Genomic DNA, 26,712 nt, shown 5'->3' with positions numbered 1-26,712 from the left:
AAAGTCGCTCAGTTGACTGTAGGAAGTACGAGAGCGTCTCAGTGGCATGGTTATTGGCTTGGGTTGGGTTGTTTGGGGGAAGAGACCAACAGCGAGGTCATCGGCCTCATCGGAGTAGAGAAGGACGGGGGAGGAAGTCGGCGTGCCCTTTCAGAGGAACCATCCCGGCATTTGCCTGGAGCGATGTAGGTAAATCACGGAAAACCTAAATCAGGATGGCCGGACGCGGGATTGAACCGTCGCCCTCCCGAATCCAGTCTGCTAGCCACTGCTTGCCCGCTTGCTTCATACTTTTTCGCTATACTGAGCCTCCTGGCTGTTAGCATTCCCTATTAAAGGATAGACACAGACGGCGCCCTGACAGCTATGCCACTACGCTATCTGTTTGCAGACGACGTTGAAACTATTCTCAGTACATCTACTATCCCGTATGTGGCATATACCGTCACCGGATCAAAATTGACGTCGTTTTCAGGTGTACTAATTTTTTTCGGCTGTGTATTACTGTTGTCAGTAACTTGGATGCATGAATTGTTAAACTGGCAGTACGATAATTCTCGCAATTATTCTTTGAGGTCATGTGGATGATATTATTCTGAAAGTGCGTTGGTACATGTGGCTCAAGTCTCGTATATTCTACACGCTAACGTGAATAATCGTTTGGTTGCCTCTTCCCTGAATGATTTTAGAAATTCCGAAAGAATGGTATCTATGCTTTCTACCTTGTTTAATCGGAAGTCTTCCAAAACTCTGTTAAGCTCTGGTCCTAATACAGGATTCCCAATGTCTTCCTAACACCCATTTCTTATTCTGTCACGTCAGCAGACAGTTATTTCCCCTCATAGGGGCTTCAGTGTACTTTTTCCACTTCTCCGTTCTCTCCTCTAAGTCTAACACTGGAACTCATGTTTACCCTTAGTGTTGACACTCCTGATTTTAATTTCAGCGAAACTAATTCTCACTTTTATATATTCTGCATCTGTTCTTCCGACGACCATTTCCTTTTCGATATCTTCACATTTTTCCTACAGCCAATCCGCTTTAACTTGCCCGCTCTTCCTGTTGATTTCATTAGTAAGTCACGTATGTGACCCTGTTCCTTTATTTTCGGTAACCTGTTTCTGTTACGCTGTTTTTTCGTTCAATTTAACTATTTCATCTGTTACCAAAAGTACCTATATCTTTCCAAATTCTGTGATTGTCAAACTTCCTGGCATCTCATTCTGTGATTGTCCTTTAGGGACATCCATTCCTCTTCAACTGAGTTCGTATAGTGGTATTAATTATCGCAGCATCAACATCCTCAGAGAACCTCAAATGTACACCATCCTTGCTTAGCACTTCTTTATCCTATTTCTCTACACGTTCGTTCTATCTGATGATTTTCTTGAACTTCAGCTTACTCTTCATCGTCAGTAAATTGTTATGTGAGTCTATATCTGCTTACGTGTAAGACTTACAATCCAATATCTGATTTCACAATATGTGTGTCACAGTGATGTCATCCAGCTGATATATTCACGTATATCTAGATCTTACCCCAGTGTACCTTGTCTTGTGATTCTTGTACAATGTATTTGCTATCACTAGCTGGAATTTATCACATAAGCAAGAAGTCTTTCTCCTCTCGGTCCTATTGCGGAACCCATAACGTGGTCTTCTAATCCTTCTCGTAATATTCCAGTGGCCAATGATTATTAGATTTTCATCTCCCTTTACGTACTGAGTTACCTGTTCAATGCACTAACACATTCAGTTTATTTCTTCGTGTTCTGTTTGTGGCGTCTTTATGCATACCTCAACTTTTATTGTTTGGTCCTTTTTTGACTGAAAATTTGGGTGACGACATTGAGGAAAAAGTTGAATAATTTCATCAAGACATTAAAAGTATTGGAAACACCTGAACAGGGCCGCTGAGATATCAACTAAATTAGACTAAAATTTTAGTCTAACTGTGGCCATTGATGATCCGAGGCTCAAGCTCGGCAGCTTTGCAAATAACAAGAAAGAATAGTTACAAATGGCGTTGCCAACCTGAAACTAGTAACAAAGAAATTTCATAATGAAGTAGAAACAATAAAGAGTAACAGCAATTAGGAGAAGAGCAAGGAGGATTTAGAACAGTGCGATTCTGTATGGGACAAATTTTAAATATGAAATTCACAATCTGATATAGAAGAATGAGATCTAAAATCATTTATATAGCTCCCGTAGACTTCAGAAAAGCAAATGATTCAATTGACAGAAAACATTATTCAACATCTTAAAAGGGTTTAGAGCTGACAACAAATCAGTGGCAATCATGAAAGGCACACTAATAAATAAAAATGCAAAATTAAATTTTTAGGCGAAACCTCCAAGGCTTTCGAGATCAAAACTAGCGTATGTTGTTCAATTGTGTCCTAAAAAAGATAATCAGGAACTCGAGGAAAACAACAGAAGAAGAAGGAATTATAAGAATCACAATTGGGAGAAAAGGAGATAATCTAAATTTTGATTGTCTGAATTTTGCAATGATCTTGCCATCTTTGCTACATGTGTAGTAGATGCAACAATGCAGATAAATGTCCTACAAGTGACAGCTTCAAGAGCGGGCCTACATACATCTTTTGAAAAAGCGGACTACATGACATATGTGTATGAGGCACCAAAATATATGGAAACTGGTTATGGTGGAATAGAAACGGCTATAAAATTTAAATATCTAAGTGTAATAATACAGTCAAATGTGTTAGACAAAGAAGCTAACCTAGCAAGCGCAAGGAAAATGGAGGTGGCTTTTCGTCTAATAAGAAACCTCTATAACGAGAAATCTGTTCCGGCGTAACATCAAGCGCCGGCACATCGGCTCGAAACGAAACAGCAGAGAAGGCCGTGAGACCACGTGAGCCAACAGAACGCCGACCAGGACGACACCACGACAGGAGCGGCACCTATAAGAAGAGAACAGAAGCGCCACGCGCCACTCCAGGTAGTCTCGGCTGCACTAGAAGACGAGCTGTCATCCTAACTCTTTAGTCGTGACTTTTGATCTATATTAATCGCTTGCATGGACATTGTATATATCGAAGGTCATCGATTATTTGCATGTGGCCAATTGCTTGCGACCCATCATTGTAAAAAGGCAAATTTAAGTATTGTCAATTCAATTTACTGTAATAAACTCCATTAATAAGATTTGCTTGAATGTTGTCGAGCTATCTGCGAAAACAGTTTCTTGGGCACTCTATGTTAGACGAGTGGGCAGGATCCCACAAAATCTATATCCATACTTGCAAAACTTCGACACTACGATACTGTCATTAAACCGGAATGCCTTTATGCACCAGGAAGCCTTTCGTTAAATACAACCAGTCAGTCAGGTGAAACAGAAAAGAAGGAAAGGAAGATGACCAGGAAAATCTTGGGAGCAAAATGTGAGAATGGGAAATGAAAGTTAAGAAGTAACAAAGAAGTTTATGAAAAAATAGCGCTAATATTAGACACGATGAGGAAGAGATTAGTTGCATTCCATAGATACCTAAAAATATAGATGAAAACAAAATAACAAAAAGAATTTTTAACTTCTTAGATAGAAACCCCACAACATCAATGGCGTGGATAAAAGAAGTTAAAGCAGACCTTAGGGAAATGTAAATAATGCAGGAAGAAATTGGAGAAAGGTCCAGAGCAAAAGTAAAAGTTTTAAAGGGCTTCCAGGAGACAACAAAGAAAAGGACAGGTGCAATATGGGCAGAAGAAAGAAGAGGAAAACATAGTGAATGAATGAAAAATTAGTGGAAAGAAAGAAGAAAAGAAAAAATACAGTACGAAAGTTACTTCATGTGGTCTTTAGTGGGGCAAACCAATTAAAAAATAGTGGAACTTCTACTTCCAAAACAAATATTTTATCGTGATTCAAAAAGAGACAGCCAGAGTTGCAACTAAAATGGAGATTTATTTAGTCGGTGATCGGTTTCGGACTATGCCCATTCTCAAACCAACCAGTGTTTGCCAAGTAAAATTTCCGGTCACCGACAAAATAAAGGTACATTCTAGTTGCAACTATGGCTGTCTCTTTTTGCATCACAATCTAAAATGATTTGCTGTCCCACATTTCCCAGTACGCTGGAGTTAGGTAAATATTTTATCAGCTACGGACTCGAAAATAGGATTCTCCTTCGAAAATAGTCATGAAATATCAAGACGTACTTTTGGTATTCTTAATTGAAATACTGTATTCAGGATTATTCATAAGTACCTCTGGGGCTTGAGAAAACGGCTGCACGAAAACTACAAGAGATACAGAAAATAGACACATATCAGTGGACTCCAAGTTTAGATTCGTAATACGTGTCGTAGCGTAATTGCTATAGAGATATGCAAGTCGGAACATGTAGACATATCACCCGGTACGTACTGGTGCATCGAATTAGTTCGCGCCGGCAAATAGGCAACCAAAAGAACGAATCTGCAACATGAGCTGGTGTTACGCCTTTTTGCGCAATTCGTGTCTGTGACAATAATGAATTCCATACACAAGTAGACTTTTGGCGCCTCACAAACGGTGCCCAGTTGAGAACGTGTGAAGTGAGTTACAAACTTGGAGAGGTGCTCTACGCACACATATATGTCTATTTTCTGTATGTCTTGTAGTGTTCGTGCAGTTGTCTTCTGAAATTCCAGAGCTAATTACGAATAATTCTGTACATTTTATAAAAAATGAAATTCTCTGCTGCTTTCTGTATTGGCCCCGTACATTATGTGCGCTTGGACGCCGTGGTGCATCGCGCCTGCACTTGCAGGTCAGCTGGTGCCTCAGGACGTGGCGGGCATCAGGGAGCTGCGAGCGGACTCTGCGCGCCTGGTGCTGCTCGTGGAGAAGGACGCCGTCTTCCAGAAGCTGCTGGACCAGGGCGTACAGCAGGCGCTGGGCCCCTGCATCCTCCTCACGGTCAGTAGCCGCTCCTCACATGACGCCATCGGCTGTAACTTACTGTACGACGTGACTGTCCACAGCGCCACTAGAACTAGTCAGGGCAGGTCAGAGACCACGGTCGTCCCATTTTGAAGAGTTTCGGCGTGCTAGTCGGGGGTCACTCGAAAGTGACTCGTGTGAAAGGGATTAAGTCAAGGCGCTTCCGTTTCCGAAAAAACCAAGTCCAAAGCTCTTACCGCAGTATATAGGATGAGGCAGCTAAGTCATAACACCCCTTGTATCTCCCCGACCATAATGCATTACAGGCCATTAAAATTGCTACACCACGAACATGACGTGCTACGGACGCGAAATTTAACCGACAGGAAGAAGATGCTGTGATATGCAAATGATTAGCCTTTCAGAGCATTCACACAAGGTAGCACCGGTCACGACACCTACAATGTGCTGACATGAGGAAAGTTTCCAACCGATTTCTCATACACAAACAGCAGTTGAACGGCGTTGCCTGGTGAAACGTTGTTGTGATGCCTCGTGCAAGGAGGAGAAATACTTGCCATCGCGTTTCTGACTTTGATAAAGATCGGATTGTAGCCTACCGCCATTGCGGTTTATCGTGTCGCACATTGCTGCTCGCGTTGGTCGAGATCCAATGACTGTTAGCAGAATATGGAATCGGTAGGTTTAGGAGGGTAATACGGAACGCCGTGCTGGATCCCAACGGCCTCGTATCACTAGCAGTCGAGACGACAGGCATCTTATCCGCATGGCTGTAACGGATTAGGCAGCCACGTCTCGATCCATGAGTCAACAGATGGGGACGTTTGCAAGACAACAACCATCTGCACGAACAGTTCTACGACGTTTGCAGCAGCACGGACTATCTGCTCGGGGACCATGGCTGCGGTTACCCTTGACGCTGCATGACAGACATGAGCGCCTGCAATGGTGTACTCAACGACGAACCTGGGTGCACGAATGGCAAAACGTAATTTTTTCCGATGAATCCAGGTTCTGTTTACAGCATCATGATGATCGCATCCGTGTTTGACAACATCGCGGCGAACGCACATTGGAAGCGTGTATTCGTCATCGCCATACTGGCGTATCACCCGGCGTGATGGTATGGGGTGCCTTTGGTTACACGTCTTGGTCGCCTCTTGTTCGCGTTGACGGCACTTTGAACAGTGGACGTTACATTTCCGATGTGTTACGACTCCTGACTCTACCCTTCATTTTATCCCTGCGGAACCCTACATTTCAGCAGGATAATGCACGACCGCATGTTGTAGGTCCTGTACGGGCTGGTCAATGGTGGCCGAGCAACTGGCTCGTCACAATACACCAGTCACTACTCTTGATGAACTGTGGTATCGTGTTGAAGCTGCAGGGGCAGCTGTACCTGTACAAGCCATCCAAACTCTGTTTGATTCAAAGCCCAGGCGTATCAAGGCCGCTATTACGGCCCGAGGTGGTTGTTCTGGGTACTGATTTCTCAGAATCTAAGCACCCAAATTGCGTGAAAATGTAACCGCATGTCAGTTTTCGTATAATAGATATGTCTAATGAACACCCGTTTATCATCTGCACTTCTTTTTGGTGTAGCAATTTTAATGGCCAGTAGTGTAGATACAAAGATGCGGTTTGGACAGTGAATTGAAGGGACAGGGGCTACTTTAATACATCACATTTCATGTTTGTGCTATTTTTTATTACAGAGACATGAGGCCATCTTTGGTTTTTTTTAAACGGAACCGTATGTTAAATTTCAGCGTAACATGATGGGCTTAAAATAACGGTTTCTGATATGTGTCTATCAAAATATTTAGGCTAATAGTTTTTGAGACACCGACATGTCCCCGTATCGTATTGGTCCTTCGAAGCGGCTTTGTCCATGGCGACCTCTCTTTTTCACCACTGAGGAACTTAAAAGGGAAGGCGTTGTTTTCCTGCTTCTCGATAACTCCGCAAGGTGAAGCACGTGGTAGCTGGAGAGGGGATATCAATGTGCTGCTGGGGTAATGAGACATCGCATTTCCGTCACAGTTTCTTGAAGCAGACATGTACACCAAAGAAGAAAAGTTATATATGTTTCTAGTGTATGGTGAAAGCATCCTAGTCGGGTGTTAGAGCAATAAAGCGATATGGAGAGCTGTATCCTGATCTTTAGCGTCCTAAGCGCCAGCTTCTTGCACGTATTTGTAAGAAACTACTTGAATCGAGATCATGGAAAGCCATACAGAGGACAAGGCAGAAAACTGCAAATGAGGAGGTACATGAAGAGGGCGTTCTAGCGTTGGCGCATAACGTCCGTACTATTTCGTCGCGACGTATCGCCTCGGAATGTGGTATAAGTCAGAGAAGTGTTCTACGCATATTGAACCGGCATAGATTTCACCCATTTCACCTCTCATTACATCAAGCACTCACACCGGTGTGGATTTCTAACGGCGCCAGGAATTTTGCCGGTTTGCTCTGCAGCGCCTACAAGATTTATTTTCAACGTTTTCCAACAGGTGCTTTTTACTGATGAAGCGACTTCCACCAACCACGGTAATGTGAATTTGCATAATATGCACTACTGGTCAATGGAGAACCATCATTGGCTTCGACAGGCACAGCATCAGCAACCGCGGAGTGTTTATGGTGCGGCATCGTCGGAAATGCCATTGTGGGGCCGTACGTCATTCCGGGTATACTAAATGACAATAACTATGCACAATTCCCGCGAAACATTCTGCCCATTTTGCTGGAAGATGTACCACTAACTACGCGTCAGTGCATGTGGTTCCATCATGACTGCTGTCCTGCTCACACTTCCCGTGTGGCTACAGAGCTGTTAAATGAAAAGTCCCCGGACTGTTGGATGGGACGACGTGCTGAAGTGAAGTGGCCAGCCCGGTCTCCTGATTTGACCCCTCTTGATTTTTTTTGTGGGGATCAATCAAACATAAGGTGTATGTTCAAATGCCAACCACGCTAGACGATATGTAGCAACGTATCATCGAAGCGAGCACTGATATCTCACGTGACACCCTCGCAGCCGTTCAACAATCATTCGAAAGCCGGCTACAAATGTGCATTGCAGCAGAGCGGAAGCATTTTGAGCACATGCCTCAGTAAAGTTTGGTATCGTGTACAGTATGTATTTTGCATCATTTTGTGTATTTGCTCCGTATTGTAATCAACAGTAAATATTTTCAAATAAAAATCAAATTCGTACGAAATAATTGTGACCAATAAGGACCTCCTCATTTACATTTGTATTTCTCTTACTTAAAATGTATTAACTTCTTGTAGTATTTTAATACTGTATGTTGTCTACTATTTTGGTATCACAGTTGACGAATAACGGAATAATATATGCTCGACAAATCAGCTAATTTTTGCTCAAAATATCGCAGTATGTATTGCTATTGTCAGGTAAATGGGCGTGTTTGTGTAAAGACGGACTGTCGACGTTTACCATGTACTCTACACAACAGGAAAGGTCGCATTGGACAACGCCGCTTCGGAGGATGAACACTATACGATAACATATCTGTGTCTCAAAAACTATTCGCCTAAATATTATGATATACACATATTTGAAACCGTCTTTTTAAGCCCACCATGTTGCGCTAAAATTTAACATAGGGTTCCATTAAAAAAACAAAGACGGCTCCATATCTCTGTAATAAAAAATAGCACAAACATGAAATGTGATGTATTCAGGTAGCCCCTGTCCCTGCAATTCACTGTCCAAACGGTATCTTTGTATCTATTACGGTTTGGGAGATACAAGGGGTGTTATGACATAGCTGCCTCACGCTGTATACACTGCGCAGCCAAAAGGAAAGAAAACTTTGGACCGAGTCGGTAGTGAGCGGTGCATTGTCTCCGTACTGTCCTGGTAGAAATGGGCTCAGAAGGCCACACGTTTCAATTAGTAGCGATCTGACTCACAGAGGAAATGAGGGAGAATAGAACGAGATATTACGGAGAGATGTTTTTGAGATATCAGTGGATTTTTAAATATAGTACTAGTTGTCTTTAAGGAAATGTCTTTATATAAACAGTCGGTCTGGCAAAAAGTATTTTGTTACACAGCGTTGTGTATTGCTTCAGATTTTTTTCTCTTGTATTATTGCTTTTCTTCTGTATAAAAGTGCCGTACTATTTTGAGTTTTTGATAGGATCTATTGCTTTCTCTGAGGACCTTCAAGTTTAGAGGTGGTTTTCCTCTGTAGGGTGATCTGCAAAACTAGAATGTATACTATCACTTCTTATAGATATGAGGTGCTCTAATACCTAGTTTCAAAATTCCTGCCTGTTTCATTATGGGAAAGTTTTTCGAAAACTGTTCCCTATACAGATAAATAAGTCATTATCCAAGTCGGTTAAAAATTTATAACGCTGCGTGGAAGTATGCAAACAATTAAATGTAATACCAATGAGCGCAGATAAGAGTAGAAGTCTTTTCTTTAACTGTGTAGGGTGGTGGGTTCTTGTGTTTTTCTGCAACTTGAGGCAGCCAGCCGTTTATGAAAACAGACGAGAGCACCGAAGAAGCGCACGGTAGGTGGATAATACAACTGTTTTTGCTGAAAGGCAGGAGTCAGCCAGATACAGGCTGAGTACATACGCTATTTTTTTTCGAAAATATATGTAAAAACACAAGGCGACCTCCAAGGGGCGGCCTGCCAAAAGAGAGTGCAGAGGATGTAAACTTTAAGAGACTAAGATGCTTAAAGAATGCTTTTTAGAGAAGATAAAATCTGTGACTGCAGGAGCAAAAACATGACGCACTTACCTTGAGAGACAGCCATTGGAGGCCGAAGGAGGTCACAAGTATATATGTTTATATTTTATAAGGAAGTCCATGATTGTCTCCCAAGAGACCTTCAAAAAGTTTCCATCCGAAGGCACTACGATCCAGAATAGGCTGCCATCCATGCAAAATAGCCATGAGCATTGGGTTCAAGGTTCCGGTTTGGTAAAACACCACGTCCTGCTGTGTGAAGAAATCCGAAACTGCCTGCTTCACGTCCTTGTCCAGCAAGAATCGACGACCCATCATGGTCTCTTTTAAGGGACCAAAGGCGTGATAATCGCATGGAGAAAGATCAGGACTAGGGCAGGTACTCGAGTGTCTCCTACTTCAGTTGCTGTAACTTCCCGGTTATGGCATATGCGATATGGGGACATGCGTTATCGTGAAGCAACAGTGCCCCTTTTAGCAGTTTTCTTGGACGTTTCGCCTTCATTGCACACTTTCTTCATTCACCGATGGATGTCTACCGGTGTTTGTCCTTTAGCAGCCAAGAACAGAATAACAGCACATTGGTCCTGTGTGGGCGACTTGGTAATAACCTCGTCATAGTTCCCTTTTCCCCATTTTCCACATACATGTCGGAAAGACACAAATGTCACACTGATCTCTTGCCTACGTGTCGGTGCTAATGTTCACACATGGGAGTCAGGGAATGTTACGTATGCATCCTCGTCTTTTATACGAGTATTTTGGTAGCAGTGATGAGAACTAATGAGTGTTAATGTGCAGCAGTTTTGATCGGTAGAAATGTGAAAAACACACTTTTTGTATCATCTTTCTTCTGCCCCCCGCTATGAGAGAAATGAGCAGTATTGGTTAACCACGTCAGTTTCTTTAGGAAAAGGGAGATTGTTATAAACTTTTCACTGGTCAGAACTCAGAATGCGTAATGCGACTGGAACCTCGATTCCGGCGCTGGCAGAACCAGCTAGATTTTGTGGAGGAGTGATGAAAGACACTTCGTGTCGGGACTTGTTGTAGTAAACACTGTACTATAGCACGAAACAGCCCACTTCTACGATGCAGGGTGTCAGGATGAAACAGAGATGTCTTCACTGTAGAGCTGATCACAGTTGCCGGGGCTGAACTGAGCATTCTCAGCAGCTACTACTGTAGTCATTCTCTGCACCTGAGTATTAGCAGACAGGAAAGCACGAGCCGTTGCGTACGTCTTGATGAGGAGACTGGAAAGTTAGTTTCAAGTCAACGTTTCGTTTCTCTGAACTAAGCCATAGCCTGATAGCTGCAATGATTATGCACTTAGACGAGAGAATTGGTGCTTCTTGTACTTTTTTTGCATCTTTTCTGTAGGCTATCAACTTATTCAGCAATCATTGGGGCTTTTCGTGGATACCAGTTTCGTATCATTCTATCTCAAGCTCACCCACCTGTGCCATGGCCTTTCGTACATGTCTTGTTCTCGTTTATTGTATGTTTGTATTGCTCATTCTGCGACTGGAATCATTTCAATGTATCTGATAATAAATTGGATTGTTATAGTGGTTTCATTTAGTAGCTTTTGGACAGCCTAATAACTATTTCTATGTGAATCGTGGTACAGACATTTCATGTTCAATTGGGCCACCCCTGGTTAATTCAGATAGTCAGTCAGTCATCCGTTTCTCGACTTTGCTTTTTCATCCCACATGATCCAGTGTAAAGGTCACTGGAGTCCGGTGGTGTGCTGAATGCTGAACTGACACCACACAGTTTGTCCTAGGTGAAAAGCTTGGCATGATGTACAACGTAACTGATAGAGACCAGTTTTTTTTTAATGTCTCTGTGGAGGTGTTGTTAGTACTAAAACGTTTTGTGCTTGTTGTTTGAGCGTAAAGCTATTCGCAGTCCTGGTTTCTTCACTATGTAACACGTAATTCGTAATTTTTTTTTACTGTGTGTTAGTAAGTGCCATATAACATTCGTCTTAGGACGGTCTTGTTGCCGGGAAAAAGAATATATTTATAAAGTCACATCCTTAATCAGATTTTACCTATATGGGTTAACATAGGCAAATCACTGTTTTATCCGAAACGACGGAATGTGAAAATGGTAGGCTTTAGTTTAATTAATTGAAAAGAAAAACCCAGCACTCATAACACAGATTTAATAATATAAGTTCTTGTTCTTAGAAATAGCAGAGTCTGATCACAATAATTTTACTGAGGTTCAACGTTCTTATGAATTTATGCTCTCTGGACGGTGACGGCGGCGCTGGTAGCAAATGAGTCAAGCAAGTTAACAGATGTCAAGCTGAAAAACCAGCACATAAAAATAAATAAAGGTAAAATATAGCATTAATTACCCAAGGCTGATAGCGTTACGTCGAACCCAGGGTGATGAGATACTACCGCGCGTTGTTGTGATTTGTAGTTTATCCATTGCTTGTACTGTCCTCATTTCCATTCCTGTTTTGTTTTTTAGTTCCTTTATTTTTGTGTGTTGTACCCGTTACGTATGGCTGTCTTCGGTATTGTGTTTAGTTCCTTTGTATGGTTTAAATATATCTAGTGAGGTTCTGTTATGTCTTTGTAGCATATAGCTAAAAGCTGAATGTTTTTGTGCCATAGGCGACTGGGCCGGTTTTTAAATGTTGTAAAAGTAGTTGTGGGTATCCTGCATTCCGGTATATTCCAAAACTAGGTTTCATATTGATTTTCTGTCCTGTGGTGTCCATAAAATTCAGTTTCATATCTGCTTGTGCCACAATAGAATAATTAGCTTTAGGTTCGACTGTGTTATTTCCTGTTGTTCTACTTCAGGTCAGATTTAGAACAACTGCATTACTAGAGTCATATGGACGAAAAGTCACGTTACTTCAAAACATTTTCTCCCGTATCATACAAGTCTGCAAGATTTAGCAATGTACTGTTGTTGTAGCTGTTATTATTGTTAACATTTGTAGCATTTTCCTCGCTTGCAACTTCAGTTATCATATGGTCTACTGGCCATTAAAATTGCTACACCACGAAAATGACGTGATACAGACGCGAAATTTAACCGACAGGAAGAAGATGCTGTGATATTCAAATGATTAGCTTTTCGGAGCATTCACACAAGGTTGGCGCCGGTGGCGACACCCACAACGTGCTGACATGAGGAAAGTTTCCAACCGTTTTCTCATACACAAACAGCAGTTGACTGGCGTTGCCTGGTGAAACGTCGTTGTGATACCTCGTGTAAGGAGGAGAAATGCGTACCATCACGTTTCCGACTTTGATAAAGGTAGGATTGTATTTGATAAAGGTAGGATTGTAGCCTGTCGCGATTGCGGTTTATCGTATCGCGACATTGCTGCTCGTGTTGGTCCAGATCCAATGACTGTTAACAGAATATGGAATCGGTGGGTTCAGGAGGGTAATACTGAACGCCGTGCTGGATCTCAACGGCCTCGTGTCACTAGCAGTCGAGATGACAGGCATCTTATCCGCATCAACAACCATCAGCACGAACAGTTCGACGACGTTTGCTGCAGCATGGGCTATCAACTCATAGACCATGGCTGCGGTTACCCTTGACGCTGCATCACAGACAGGAGTGCCTGCCATGGTGTACTCAACGACGAACCTGGGTGCACGAATGGCAAAACGTAATTTTTTTCGGATTAATCCAGGTACTGTTTACAGCATCACGATGGTCGCATCCGTGTTTGGCGACATCACGGTGAACGCACATTGGACACGTGTATTCGTCATCGCCATACTGGCGTATCACCCAGCGTGATGGTATGGGGTGCCATTGGTTACACGTCTCGCTCACCGCTTGTTCGCATTGACGGCACTTTGAACACTGGACGTTACATTTCAGATGTGTTACGACCCATGGCTCTACTCTTCATTCGATCCCTGCGAAACCCTACATTTCAGCAGGATAATGCACGACCAAATGTTGCAGGTCCTGTACGGGCCTTTCTGGATACAGAAAATTTTAGACTGCTGCCCTGGCCAGCACATTCTCCAGATATCTCACCAATTGAAAAACGTCTGGTCAATGGTGGCCGAGCAACTGGTTCGTAACAATACGCCAGTCACAACTCTTGATGAACTGTGGTATCGTGTTGAAGCTGTATGGGCAGCTGTACCTGCACACGCCATCCAAGCTCTGTTTGACTCAATGCCCAGGATTTCTCGGATCTACGCATCCAAATTGCGTGAAAGTGTAATCATATGTCAGTTCTAGTATAATATACTGTATTTGACCAATGAATGCCTGTCTATCATCTGCATTTCTTCTTGGTGTAGCAATTTTAATGGCCAGTAGTGTAGATAAGAAAATAATTCGTCTTTTGCAACTGAATGTCTTATTAGGGTGCACCAAACTTGTTTCGATTATTCATTTGCAATGATTCTAGGCTCATCATTTACGTTATCTAACTACGTACAAATACACTGTTGTGTTTGCTACACTTACATTCATTTTTATTTCCTCTTCACGTATCCATGTGTTATTCTGTATGTATAGAATGACCATAGTACAGGTTTGCACTTGATAGATCACATTTAAACATTGTAATGCAAGTAACCTACATCATAGTGCGCGTAACCTATCCTGTTGTGCACTGCGAAATGCCTAGCTTGCTTTTTTTTACTGCTGGCGGAGAGATCATGGGAGCTCTGGAGGGTAAGAGTAGAGTGAGACGAGGAGAGGGAGGGAGGAAGAGACTGAGAGAGGGAGGGAGAGACGGAGAGAGGGTGGGAGGGAGGATGATGACACACACACACACACACACACACACACACACACACACACACACACAGAGAGAGAGAGAGAGAGAGAGAGAGAGAGAGAGAGAGAGCTTTGTTTTATGCTAAGTTACGAATTAATGAGAATATTGTCCTTCTGGTATAAATTTTTTGTCAATTAGCATATATTTTATTTTTGGCCTTCTCTAAGAAATATTCACCCTTTTGTTGCAATAAAACGATTTCTTATCTATATGGTAAAGCATAATACTCTTGTAGGTATCTGCATTATTGTGATAATCACATGTGTCCATTTCCTGTCCGGAAGGGCAAGGGCTTCCCCGACGTGAACGCTCGCCTGTTTCTGCGCCGACTGTGGGACTCCCTGAGGCTCCCCGTGCTGGCCCTCGTGGATGCCGACCCGTACGGCATCGAGATCATGTGCGTCTACCGCTTCGGCTCTCTGGTAAGTTTCACATCGAGATTATCTGCGTCTACTGCTTTTAGTGTCTGCTAGATCTCGTATCGAAGTCAAGTGCGTCTACCTCTTCGGCTGTCTCGTAAGTCTCATATCAAGGTTATGTATGTCTACTGCATTGACTCGCAGGTGGGTCTCGTATTGAAATCATGTGTGGCAACTCCTTCGGCTGTCTGATAAGATTCACATCGAGATTATGTCTGTCTAGTGTACGGACTCTCTGGTAGGCTTCATACCGATATCATGTGTGTCTGCTATGTGATTATGTGTGTCTACTGCATTGTCTCTCTGATAGGTCTCATATCGAAATCTTGTGCATCTACTTCTTTGTATCTCTAATGATTAGCGTCCTACCGAATCATGTGGGTCTACTGTTTTGGCTCTTCGGCAAGTCTCGAGTGAATATCACGTTCGTGTACTGCTTCCATTCTCACGTCGAGCTGATGTGCATCTACCGCTTGGCTCTGTAATAAGTCACAGATGAGTGCACCACCAAAGATTTCCACTTACTAGCTGCCTCGCGCGTTTTATATAGCACACCGTTGGTATCCATATGTACTGGCACTGCATTTTACGCACGCTTCATCAAATTATTAATTCACTACGCAACTATAAGCTTCTTTAAAATTGTTGTCATAATGCTAGTAATTGTGCTCGAAACTCTATTTCATATTCGTACTTTCAGATGACTAGGGGCTGGTCCTTCAAAACCTTGCTGAAGTTATATCGCGCGTTCTTTTCGATGTAAAATTTTGTACCTATCTTGGAGTGTCAGCTGAATCTCTGGAGGTTAATAAATGTAATTTTTCGTTACTTGAATAAAACTTGCCGGTATTTTGAATTTATTCATTGGCCGAGTCGTACAATTTCATCCTATTATGGGCTATATAACCCAGGTGACATACGACCGCCAAACACAACATTAACCCCTAATGTAATTTACAGTTTACTGATACTTGCTACAACATTGATCTGAAGTTGTGTTCTTTCGACACAACGCAAGTACGCGAAGACGTGAATTAATTACACCAGCCTGTACCCAGTCACAATAGCAGAAGTGTAAACGGTAGAACACACCACGAATTTGAAAACGAAACAAATAATTATCGTATTTAAATGGCTTCTTCGCAGTTACGGTACTTACAGCGTAGCGAATCTTTAGTATCAGTATTATTTTTTATTCCGTAATAAAACAAACTTTATCATGCAAAGAGTGTAACTAACGAGTATCAATAAACTAAAAGTGTGTAACTAACGAGTATCAGTAAACCGTTAATTAAAGTGTTAATGCTGTATTCGGCGGATGTATGCTTTGTAGATTTGTACCCTCTATAACAGTTTTATTCAGGATGAAATTGCAGTACGCAATGAGCAAATAGCAAAATGTCGGCGAGATCATTTCAAGAAACAAATAATTGCATTTACATACCCGTAGTGGCTTAATAACAAAATTCGATGACGCTGAGAAAAACAGAAATTGTTGCACTCTCAGTTCAAAAAAGAACATAGAAATGTCGACAGACGAAAGATGTAGATGTACAACTGCAGCTGCGGCCTCAGCAGAAAAACTGGAAGTCTCACGGGAAAGTGAAATCAGTTCTTTGTAAGCAGAGCTTCGACACAGACATGTGGAGCTCATTGTGCCACTACCTGTGGATTAGGAGGTATTCGTACATGTCACCAATTACTTGGGAGAGTATCAGCAGTACACTTTTGTGCTATTACTGTGCTGCTGCAAATGTTTTTGTAAGTAAGTAGAATACGTCGACTGCTGCAGGTATGTCGCTGTATTGGTAATTTGAATTAGTATATGTTTCCCTTCTTCGTTTAATACGTTCTACGTCCTTTAAACCTATGAAGAAGATACATGAGACTGCTTTTTGTGAGCAAGATTCAAATTAGTACCTTTTCTGTCGGTCTAAAGATCATTCTATACCGCTCAGTGAGTGGTTTCCATCTTGTACGTTCATAAAATCAGTGATGGCATGTAATTCTCGAAACGTAATGGCAAGAGGCTATCCTGAGAAACTCGTTTTTATGAGCAATAAGTTCTTTCGACATTTTTCATGCCTTTATTGCAGATGATGACACTTTACGCAGAATCTATGGAGCCACCAAAATCGTTAAAACACTTTTGAGTGCTTCCCAGAGTCACGTTGTAAGTACTATCTGGAGAGCGCCATTAATGTCATAGTCTTGAGATGTACGTCTGAAGCGAGGCTCATTGAGCGGCCCTATTACTTGGAGCAACACGCTAACAGCTCCTACCTAACGTTACTGCAAGGTCTGTCGATTACGTGGTCCTTCTTCGAACTGACACTTATTTTAATTATCATTTGCACATTTTTTTACATTCAGAATGGCGCTCATGTGTTGAATTCCATGCCCACCATTAGTATCGCTCCTCTTTTTGGGAGACTTGTGTGCTCTACATGCTTCCAATAAATTGAGTGTTTTTCATACTCATTCACTGACCGTATTTAATTTCGCTGCTCTTCTCCTTTTCTTGATTTGTATCCAAGCGTAATCCGACGTGAAATTTTCGTCTGGTGTGCTTTCGTGGAGCACTTGTATTGTCTGCAGTTCCTTTTACACTAGCCGGCCTGTTACAACTTTCTGGAAAAGACAAAAGAAACTCTCTTGCGCCTACACAAACAAGCGTATTGCAGATGCCTAACTACAAAATGCTACCATCATTACTTGCAGCCTTTTCAGATTATCTCTCTTCAATCCACGGTCAATTCTGACTTCATCATCTAGATAAATTTAAAATTTCTTGAATATTATTCAGACATGGTGGAAAAAGAAGATACTGATCTAATCGCGTCTTCTTTTTCCTTTCTTTCATTTTACATGAGTGTGCCGTGTGAGTCGGCTCAATGCCATATTACGAAATAACAGTTCTGGAATTGGATTCTCAATCAATCTTTCACGTTTGGCAATGTTTGTTAATCCGAAAATAAGCTGAGTTTCACCTTTTAACTCTAGTCCTTCCTATAATTGGCTGGTAAGTCAGCTGAAAGATCGGAGGAAGGCAAAGGCAACGGCATCATGCTCGTAATCAAGGCAGCGTAAGTAGATCCCTGACAGTTCGCAGCGCTGTTGCTACTGTACTTTTAAACTGCGAAGCACTAACGGCTGCAGGCGAAAACAGTAGCCGTTTACAGAGCTGTGACAACGCTGAGGTGTTGCCATAGAGATGTTTACAAAAACGCGTTACGTTATTGTTTGAGGCAGGCCTGCGAAGCTACTATGCACAGCCCACTGCAGTTGTCAGGGATCGACTTATTCCGAATTAACTAAAGCAAAGTACTATGGTGTTCAAACTAACCTTCGAATTATGGCAGATTTACGTTTTTTACATATGGAAACAATTTTTATTATTGAGTTTCCGAGAATTCTTCCGGGTTGTGTGGCCGTGATCCATGGAACTCTTCTATCCCTGACGTTTCATCCAAAGCTACGTTGGAAATCTTCGGAGATGCTCCTGGTTGTGCTGAGTCTTGCCGACTGATGAGTTGGACATCGAAGAACGGCCTAAATACCGTGGAAAGTGGGCGTGGTCTGGATTTCACGTGATAGCAGAGATAAACATTGTCAAAGATAAAATATAACTATCGATCATAGTAAGTAAAAGATAAAAACTTCTAATCAACCCTGTAGCGCCACTTTCCATACATCGCAGAGTTTCATGACTTCTTCTTTTCCGTTAAAATTATCCCCATGTTTATATATTTCGATGGCTTCCTGTATAGCCGTGGATAGCAGTTCGTCATAGTACATAAAACTTCAGTTTCCGAAAATTTCACTACGTGATCACCCGACTGCCGAGCATGTTCCGCCGCGGCTGACTTTTCTGTTTTCCCTGGTCGACAAGGACTGTTATGTTCCTTCAACTGTCTATTCACACTTGCCTTTGTAGTTCCAATGTAGACACTACCACACGTGCACGGAATCTTGTATAGACCACTTGCAGACAGAGGGGGACGTTTATCCTTAACGGAACGAAGTGCTTGGCCTATTTTCTTAGTTGGTCTGAAAATTGTCGAACGTTATGCTTCCTTAAAATCTAGCCGATTTGATCCGTTACTTTTTGATGAAGGGCAGAGAAACCGTGTTCTTCCATCGCTGTGTCCTATCGTTGTCCTTTGGCCTCCTGTTATTCCGTCGCAACTCTATTTATTTCCTTACTAGAGTACCCATTCTTGTCAAAATCCTGCTTTAGATGTTTTAATTCGGCGTCCTGGTATTCCGGTGCACAAATCCTTTTAGCTCTGTCGACCAGACTTTTAATTACACCTCTTTCCTGTTGTGGATGCTGGAATCCTTATGCAAGTATCTGTCGGTATGTGTAACCTTCCGAAAGACTTTATGTATCAAGCTGCCATCAGTCTGTCTCATAACGAAGACATACAAGAAGAATATTGCATTGTCTTTCTCCATTTCCATGGTAAACTGGATTTTAGGATTTTTACTATTTAAATAACAAAACAGTTCATCTAAAGCTTTTTTGCTATTTGACCAAACCATAAATCTATCATCCACGTTTGGATACCATCGACATGGTTTCTTATTCGCTTTTTCCAGATCTAATTGTTCGAATTTTTTCATGTAAAAATTGGCGATAGTAGAACTCAATGGGTTACCCATGGCCACACCATCAGCTTGCTCATAAAATTCATCCTCCCACTGGAACTAACTAGAGGCGAGACACTGTCTGAAAAGAGCAGTCAAATCTGCCGGGAAAACGTCCGCTATGTAAACCACAAACCAAAAGCTACGAGGTTAATTGAGTATGAAGTGTAATATTGAAAATCTGTATCTGGGGAAGATAATTGGTGCTCATTAAGGAGTGAGCCAACATACAGTGTTGTAATGAAGATTTTTAATGTTTTTCTATATTGCAAAATTAAGCAAAGCAATACCAAATATGTGATAAATTTAAATTTTATTAACAGATTGCAAATGAAGGACTAAAAGAAATACTGAAAAATGCTTTTGAACTGTTTATGTGAAAGGCAGAGGCAACAGTTAGCCTATAGAAGCTAAAGAACCCCAAAAACTTATTCCTTATATGGCGCATGTCTGCTATGCATTCTGCCTGAATGTAACACCAGAGGATGAAATTGATAAAGAAGAGAGATACGTTGCCGAAGATGCGGATGAGCAAACCAGCAGCTCCAGTGCTGGTAACGAAGGAAATTCATATGCGTTTTCTTCATAAATTTTTGTAAAGAAAATGTATAACATTGGCACAGTCCAATTTTCCTCCTCAAATTCCAATCGCTCTACAATAAGAGTAGGAACGTTTTCTATCAAATGAACCACTGGAAGAGAAATTTTAACATAACTATAGCTTTCTGATATTAGTTATACAGAGCAATTCAAAACGGATGTAGCGATTACAGATAGCTATATCTATATAATGAACAGCAGTATGCAGATGTGAAAGAAAGTTAAAAGGAATTAATACTCTACAAGTTTCCTTAGATCACATGGACAAAATAATAAGTTAAGTGATAATCCATTCAATTCCATACAATATGTGGAGCCACCAACGCTAACGTATTAGAAATGAGAATTTTGAGTTCTGGTATTGTTTTTGGCAAGGACGTCTCACACACAAGTCCTTTTACATAACCCCATAACAAGAAACGCATGGGTGTCACGACCAGAAATGTAGGTGGCCTAGAGCACGACATAGTGTCTTCATAATCAGTACAATCGATCCAACGATTTGGAGAATGTCGATTTAAAAAACGTGTTAATCCCATAGAATCCTACCACAAATTTCCAAATTTCTTTTGCATAAACATCCAAGTTCTTTCAACAGCCGGTGCCATCTGCGAAACTTGTTGGTGTTTGTAGGTGCTTGATGGTACCTCTAGCGAAATGTTTTCTGCACGGCGATGACAGAACGATAGTTGTGAAATTCTAACATGGAGAATGCGTTCTGTACGGTGCTCACCGTTTTCACTATGACACGAACTTTCGGTTGCGCATCGCCACGCATGCGCCGGCTTTCGAATCACTGCGCTTGCGCAGCGATTGAAATTTTGAACTTCCTTTTATAATCTCTGTAATTCTTATCTAAGTATCGCTAACCATTAAATAGTTATAGCCGCTTGTAACTGGTAAGCTCATTTTGAATTGCCTCTATTCTAACAGATATAATGAAATGTTGTTTTCATGTTCAGTATACGGGGCTGTGTTGGACCTAGAGGAAAGTGTACCTATGAATACATGATGTTTTTTGGTCGGTACTTCTGTTGGTGACTGATTTTGGAACCACATGGAGCAACACACACTAGCGATCGCCATAAGCAGGTTCCGGCATTTTCTGCAGTTTTTTCTGTTGCTAGGCACGAGGTTGTGTTATGTGCAGCATTTGTAAATATTACGTTTTCTACATGTTTAACTACTGACTAATATATTAAAGCTGCTTGGAATATACTGTTAACTCTTCAGATAAAGAATTTTATGGTGTCTAAATTGTCATATATTTTTAGAGCTATTTACATAACATGTGAACAGAGAACTCATACTCAATCGTGCACCTTTTACGTGGCAACGGATGAAGGTCTTTTATCTGTCTTGAAAATGGGAATTTATGTTAGTTTCCAATAGCTGCTTAAAATTGCATTTATCTTGTGAGTGGCTTTTGTTAATACGTTTGCTTAATCTGACTTCAGTTTCTGATTATTGATGTGTAACAGACTAATAATGCAAGAAATAGACTATTAAATACAATACTGACGAGATTTTCTCTACTGCAACACTTCCAAATTTCAGTTGAATATTTGTTCCTAGGTACATGACTATGTTGAACTTTGAAACATGTATTCACATTTTGAAAAAAAATTAATTTCCCGAAATAATTATTTTAATTTCAGTAAAAGCCTGTAGCACATAGTGAGGAATTCAATTGTTTAAAAATAGAATAAGAAAACATGTTAACGGGTACTTCTATTGCAAAGTGTAAAAGTGTGATGTTCACTCAGGCCTTCGAAAAAATGAATGATACATTTAAGACGTCGTGGTCTCCTGACCTTCATTGCTCACATATTCCGTCCTCACAATCATATTCCGCACATCAAGACGCTTCATTCGAACCCAAACTCGATAAGATACAGTCAATGTTGTATGAATTCATGTAAACGATATGCAATTAATAAGTAAGCCCACCGTGGTTGAAATACTGGAGGCTGGCATGCGCACATACATTCCAGACACGACGGTCGCAGAAGCTTTTAGTTCGTGAGAGAAACTGCACAACGGGACGCCAGTCCCTTCAGAGGACGACCCAGCCTATGTTGGCCAGTGACCACCTATGTAGCAGACAGCGCGGGCCCGAGTGAAAGGGGGGAACAACCCCGTGTTCGGCTTAAAAGCAAATTCCGCTACATTGTGTGGCAGCGGCCAGCCTACGCATTCTTTACACATAGCACGCAGTTTCAGAGATTTTCACAGGCAGACAGCAAACGCCAAACGCCAATGCTACAGGTTTCCGAATTGGTCTCCTTAAACGAAACGTTATTCTCCCGTTTTAGAAGAGCAATGCTGATTGGCAGACGATATTTCTGACGCCTTGAGATGAAGGAATAATGGATGAGACCGAAAGATATACCCCTTCACGTCTGGCGTGGAGAGGCGCCGTTCCGTTGTCGCTCTTGGAACGAGGAACAAGTCTCTCCTCAATACTTCACTGGGAGAGCACGTCTGTCGAGAGCGAATCGAAGTGCTACTCTACATTGAGTTCTTGCGATTAAGTGTTGTTCACTGTGTTGGCCTATACACTTATTGTGCGGTGCTAACGGACAGAGTTATAGTTAAACGCCTGCGAGCGAATTTTGCGTGGCATCGCGATGGACTGGTTATCTGACCGGTGTACCACGCCAATAGTTAGACTATGGGCGAATAGGAATCCTTGACTTCATCAAGGCATAGGGAGAGTTGGATTGGCGAAGGTCAATTCAATTAGAAAGAGAGTTATCTTATTTGTCAGGAGAGAGCGGCGCAGACAGCAGTCATCGCAGCTTACGGTATTGTGCGCTACAGCTATGTTTCCTCCACAACAGTACACTTCACTGCATTTTACACACGACAGCCTCGACCGTACCTAGCAACATTCTAAAGGATAATTATTCAAGTTGAGTAGGCGCGTCTCTCAGCCATTCTGCCGAGGCAACAACCATCTTAAACTTTGCTTAGAAATTTCGTTAGCGATTCCTATCCTTGAGAGGTAATTTCACATTCCGAAAAGAACATGTTCAATTCATAACTAAAAGTGCCATTGTGACTTTTAAGAATTTTTGCAAAATAAATAATAAATTTCGTTAGTTTTATGTTTTTCTTACACTAACTAGCACTACTCCAGTACCCAAGTATCCCACTATTATCCCACTATTTACGTTAGAAATTTTGTTAATTTTTGTGTCATTTCCTTACAGCGGATGACTCCAGAAGATATTTGTTGCTGAAAGTTTTTCAGGCATTTCTCTTTAGAACGTTAGGAGCGTGTGTCTGACTTCTACAGTAGTGTGGGGGTGGAAATTGCATCTTGCAGGAGCCACAGGGCAAAGGATACATCTCAGATTAATCCGTTGCGCAAAATAACAGGTTAACAGATCAACCCCACGCCTCAGAAAATGGCAATCCTGCCAGGATAGGTATAATAGGTAAGCTACCAGGATAGGAAAGTGTCAGGATAGTTAGGTACGGCAGGTCGCAGCAGTAGCACTTTGAAGAACTTTCTTTCGTGCATTAAATAGCTACTTGTAAAGATTGGGATCGGAATAGATACAGGTACCGAAGAAAGCACAATTGTAGGGAAAAGGGCGTGTGTTATTGTGTTGGAAAATTTTGCATTTTTTACTATTTTTGTGTAGCTGTTAGGGCATAGAATTTTCAGGTGATAGGCACAGACGCAGAGTGGCGCAGAGACGCAGTGTGACGCAGCATCATATAAATTAGGATTAAGAAATAACATTCTTCTCCCTTTGCAAGCGCACAGGTGGAGATTGGAGACTGAAGCAGAGCAGACAGAACATTAGCCGAGAAGTCACGACGTTGTTGTTGTTGGTTCAACCAACTGGTAAGTGGTCGTACAGTTTTGTAGATAGGGTTGTGGCGTGTTGAAAGAATTTCCATGTTAACGAGAGCACAAGCCAAATGGTTACGTGAGAGACAGCAAGTAGACAAAATTGAGGAGAATCAACCAGATAGACAGCAAGAAAACGAGCTTATTGAGAATAGGACAGAAACTGAACCTGAAAATAGTACAGACAATGAATCAGAGAATAGGACAGTCGGGGAGCTGCAGAATCAGCAAGCTCAGCTAGACTGGGATAAAATTGAGGCAGATCCGGCAGATGGGAATCGAAGGGATGAGAACATCGAAGTTCCCAGAATATGAAATTCCAGGTAGGGCACATTCTGAGCCAGAAATAGACAGCCCACGTAGGAAATGACAAAGATTAGAAGCGAAACGAGTACAGGAAACGCGTTTGTTTGCCGCATATTCAGGGACGGAATACGCCTCAATACAGTCAATGAACGGTCAGTTAGCTAACGTTCAAAGAGAAGTAGATAATGAGGAAGAGGGGAAACAATTAGAATACGTCGAACCTATCGTACACATTCTAAATATGCCCCAACAGCAGACACAGAATTTTGCAGAGTTAACGAGCGCCACGAAAAGGTTCCGTAACAGACGCAACTGTACCTGCAAACACAAAACATACACAACAGAGAGGGCAGAATGCGGAGTTGTTTGCGCCACGTAATGGTTCAATGACAAACGCAACTAGTCCTCAACACAGACAGCACGGGTTATTGCAGTTACCAAACTTAGAAACGCCACAGCATAGCCCAGTAAACGACGTAACTGACCGAGTAGAAAACGATAGATCGAGAATACATAGTTCAGCAGAAGGTAGTGTTACAGGACAGGAAGCGATCATGGAGATGTTACAAAAAATGAGCGCTAGTATGTCGAAACAGAATACACAGATAACAAAACAGTATCAGGAATTGAAACAGGATAATTAGGAATTGAAACAGGACAATCAGGCTATTAAGACACAGGTCCAACAGGTTAAAATTCAGATGGAAGAAGGGATCGCCAGATAAACAAAGACGCGAAAGAATGTAGAGAAAGAATTCAGGTACTAACACAAGGTCAGCAGCAATTACGCACTGACGTCGATGAGGTCCTATTGGACATCGTAAACGTTGACAAAAAGGTGGAATGTTTTACGAAAAAAGCCACTCAAACACCAATACAAATTTCGGAAGAACAAGCAATTCAAAACAAGGTCGCAAAGGTTGCACTGAAAAAGTATGATCAGCGGATTAATAAAATAGAACTTAAAACAAAGATCAGTTTCAAAAGCTTCGAACAGAGTTGATACAAGCTATCGAAGAAAAGATCGAGACCGATTACACATGTAGCGAAACAACTGACCCGTCAAGCATTAATTCAGTACACGAACACACGCTGTCTAAGAAAGTTCAAGAAGAACCTAGGCCAGACGTAACACTCGCTCAGAAATCGAAACAGAAAACCCCGATTAAAGTAATACATGACATGCCACAGGACCAGGCACAATACCGAGAAAAACGGAACACATACATTCAGCCGATACCAATCGAAAGACAGGCAACTGAACCAGTAAATCCAATGACACAACATAATAGCACAATAGCAGCACGAACGACGAGAGTAGAAAAACACGAACAACACTTTTGTTCACCAATGATACGATATGGCGCGCATATGAGTCAGGAAATCGAGAAAAGGGAGACAGGCAGTAGATTACCAGAGAATAAACGACACAAGCAATGGCAGATTATTTGAGTCCATGAATCAGCCACAAACCGGATTTATGAGTAGATATGATACAGACCACTTCCTTACAGTTAGAAAATTTCAACATTTCAAGGAAGAAGGCGGTAGCTTGCATGCACGTACGTTCATCGACCAGTTTCAAGTAGGCTTACCAAACCTCTGGAGCGTAGCTCACAAACTTGACTTCATTTGTGCACACAAGTCAGGGACAGTAGCAGAGGTGATGCAAAAGATCGCGGCTACCTGTACGTCTTACCTACAGTTCAGAACAGCATTTTTCGAAAGATATTGGTCCAAGGAGGCGCAAAACAAAATTAATTACGAGTTACTTCAGATGACACCATATGAAAACTCAGGAGAGAAAAGTGTGGTAAAATTCTTTGATACAATGTACAAAAAGAACCAATGCCTAGACAAACCATACAGTAACGGAGAGCTGATACGTCTGTGTAGAATGAAATTACCGGTAAAGTATCAACAGGCAACAGTAGGAAAAAAATGAAAATACCGAAGAATTTAAAGAGTTTTAAGGGAACTTGAATTTATGTTTAAAGAAGACGAGGTGAAAGAAAAAATAAAGGAAAGGGAACAGCCAAAGGAGAGGACTAGGAACGAATATTCCAATAATAATAATAATCGCAATCCTAACACCAATAATTTCAGGCAATTTAACAGACAAGGACAGTGGCACAATGGAGACAATTGGCATAGAAACGATAACCAGAATAATTGGTACCGAAATAGGAACGGTAATGGACACTCATACATGTTCTTTGTAGTTGACTGTTATGTCATTTAATTAACTCCTGTGTTTTGTGTTGAATGACCTGGGTAATCAAATCGCACGTAACCTAGCGATCAGGGGAACAACAAACAGATCAAGTGATTCCTTTTCGAAACACTTTCAGCATTTGCTTGGAATGGACCGAATCACAGCTGTGGCTACCACTCCCTGCTACACGTATTGTGGAACGG

General features: G+C 41.6%; 1 protein-coding gene across 1 annotated transcript in view; it reads left to right on the top strand.

The window, feature by feature from the left end:
• LOC126273215 (meiotic recombination protein SPO11-like) overlaps positions 1-26,712 on the top strand; it is a 111,016-nt gene that overhangs the window by 25,364 nt on the left and 58,940 nt on the right. The window contains exons 3-4 of the mRNA XM_049976758.1: positions 4,785-4,933; positions 14,739-14,876. Coding sequence (XP_049832715.1) covers positions 4,785-4,933; positions 14,739-14,876 — 287 coding nt within the window. The remainder of the gene's footprint in view (positions 1-4,784; positions 4,934-14,738; positions 14,877-26,712) is intronic.

The sequence above is a fragment of the Schistocerca gregaria genome, chromosome 5 (assembly GCF_023897955.1).
Source record: "Schistocerca gregaria isolate iqSchGreg1 chromosome 5, iqSchGreg1.2, whole genome shotgun sequence".
In the NCBI taxonomy this organism is placed as follows: domain Eukaryota; kingdom Metazoa; phylum Arthropoda; class Insecta; order Orthoptera; family Acrididae; genus Schistocerca; species Schistocerca gregaria.
This window is presented reverse-complemented; position numbering and strand designations above follow the sequence as displayed.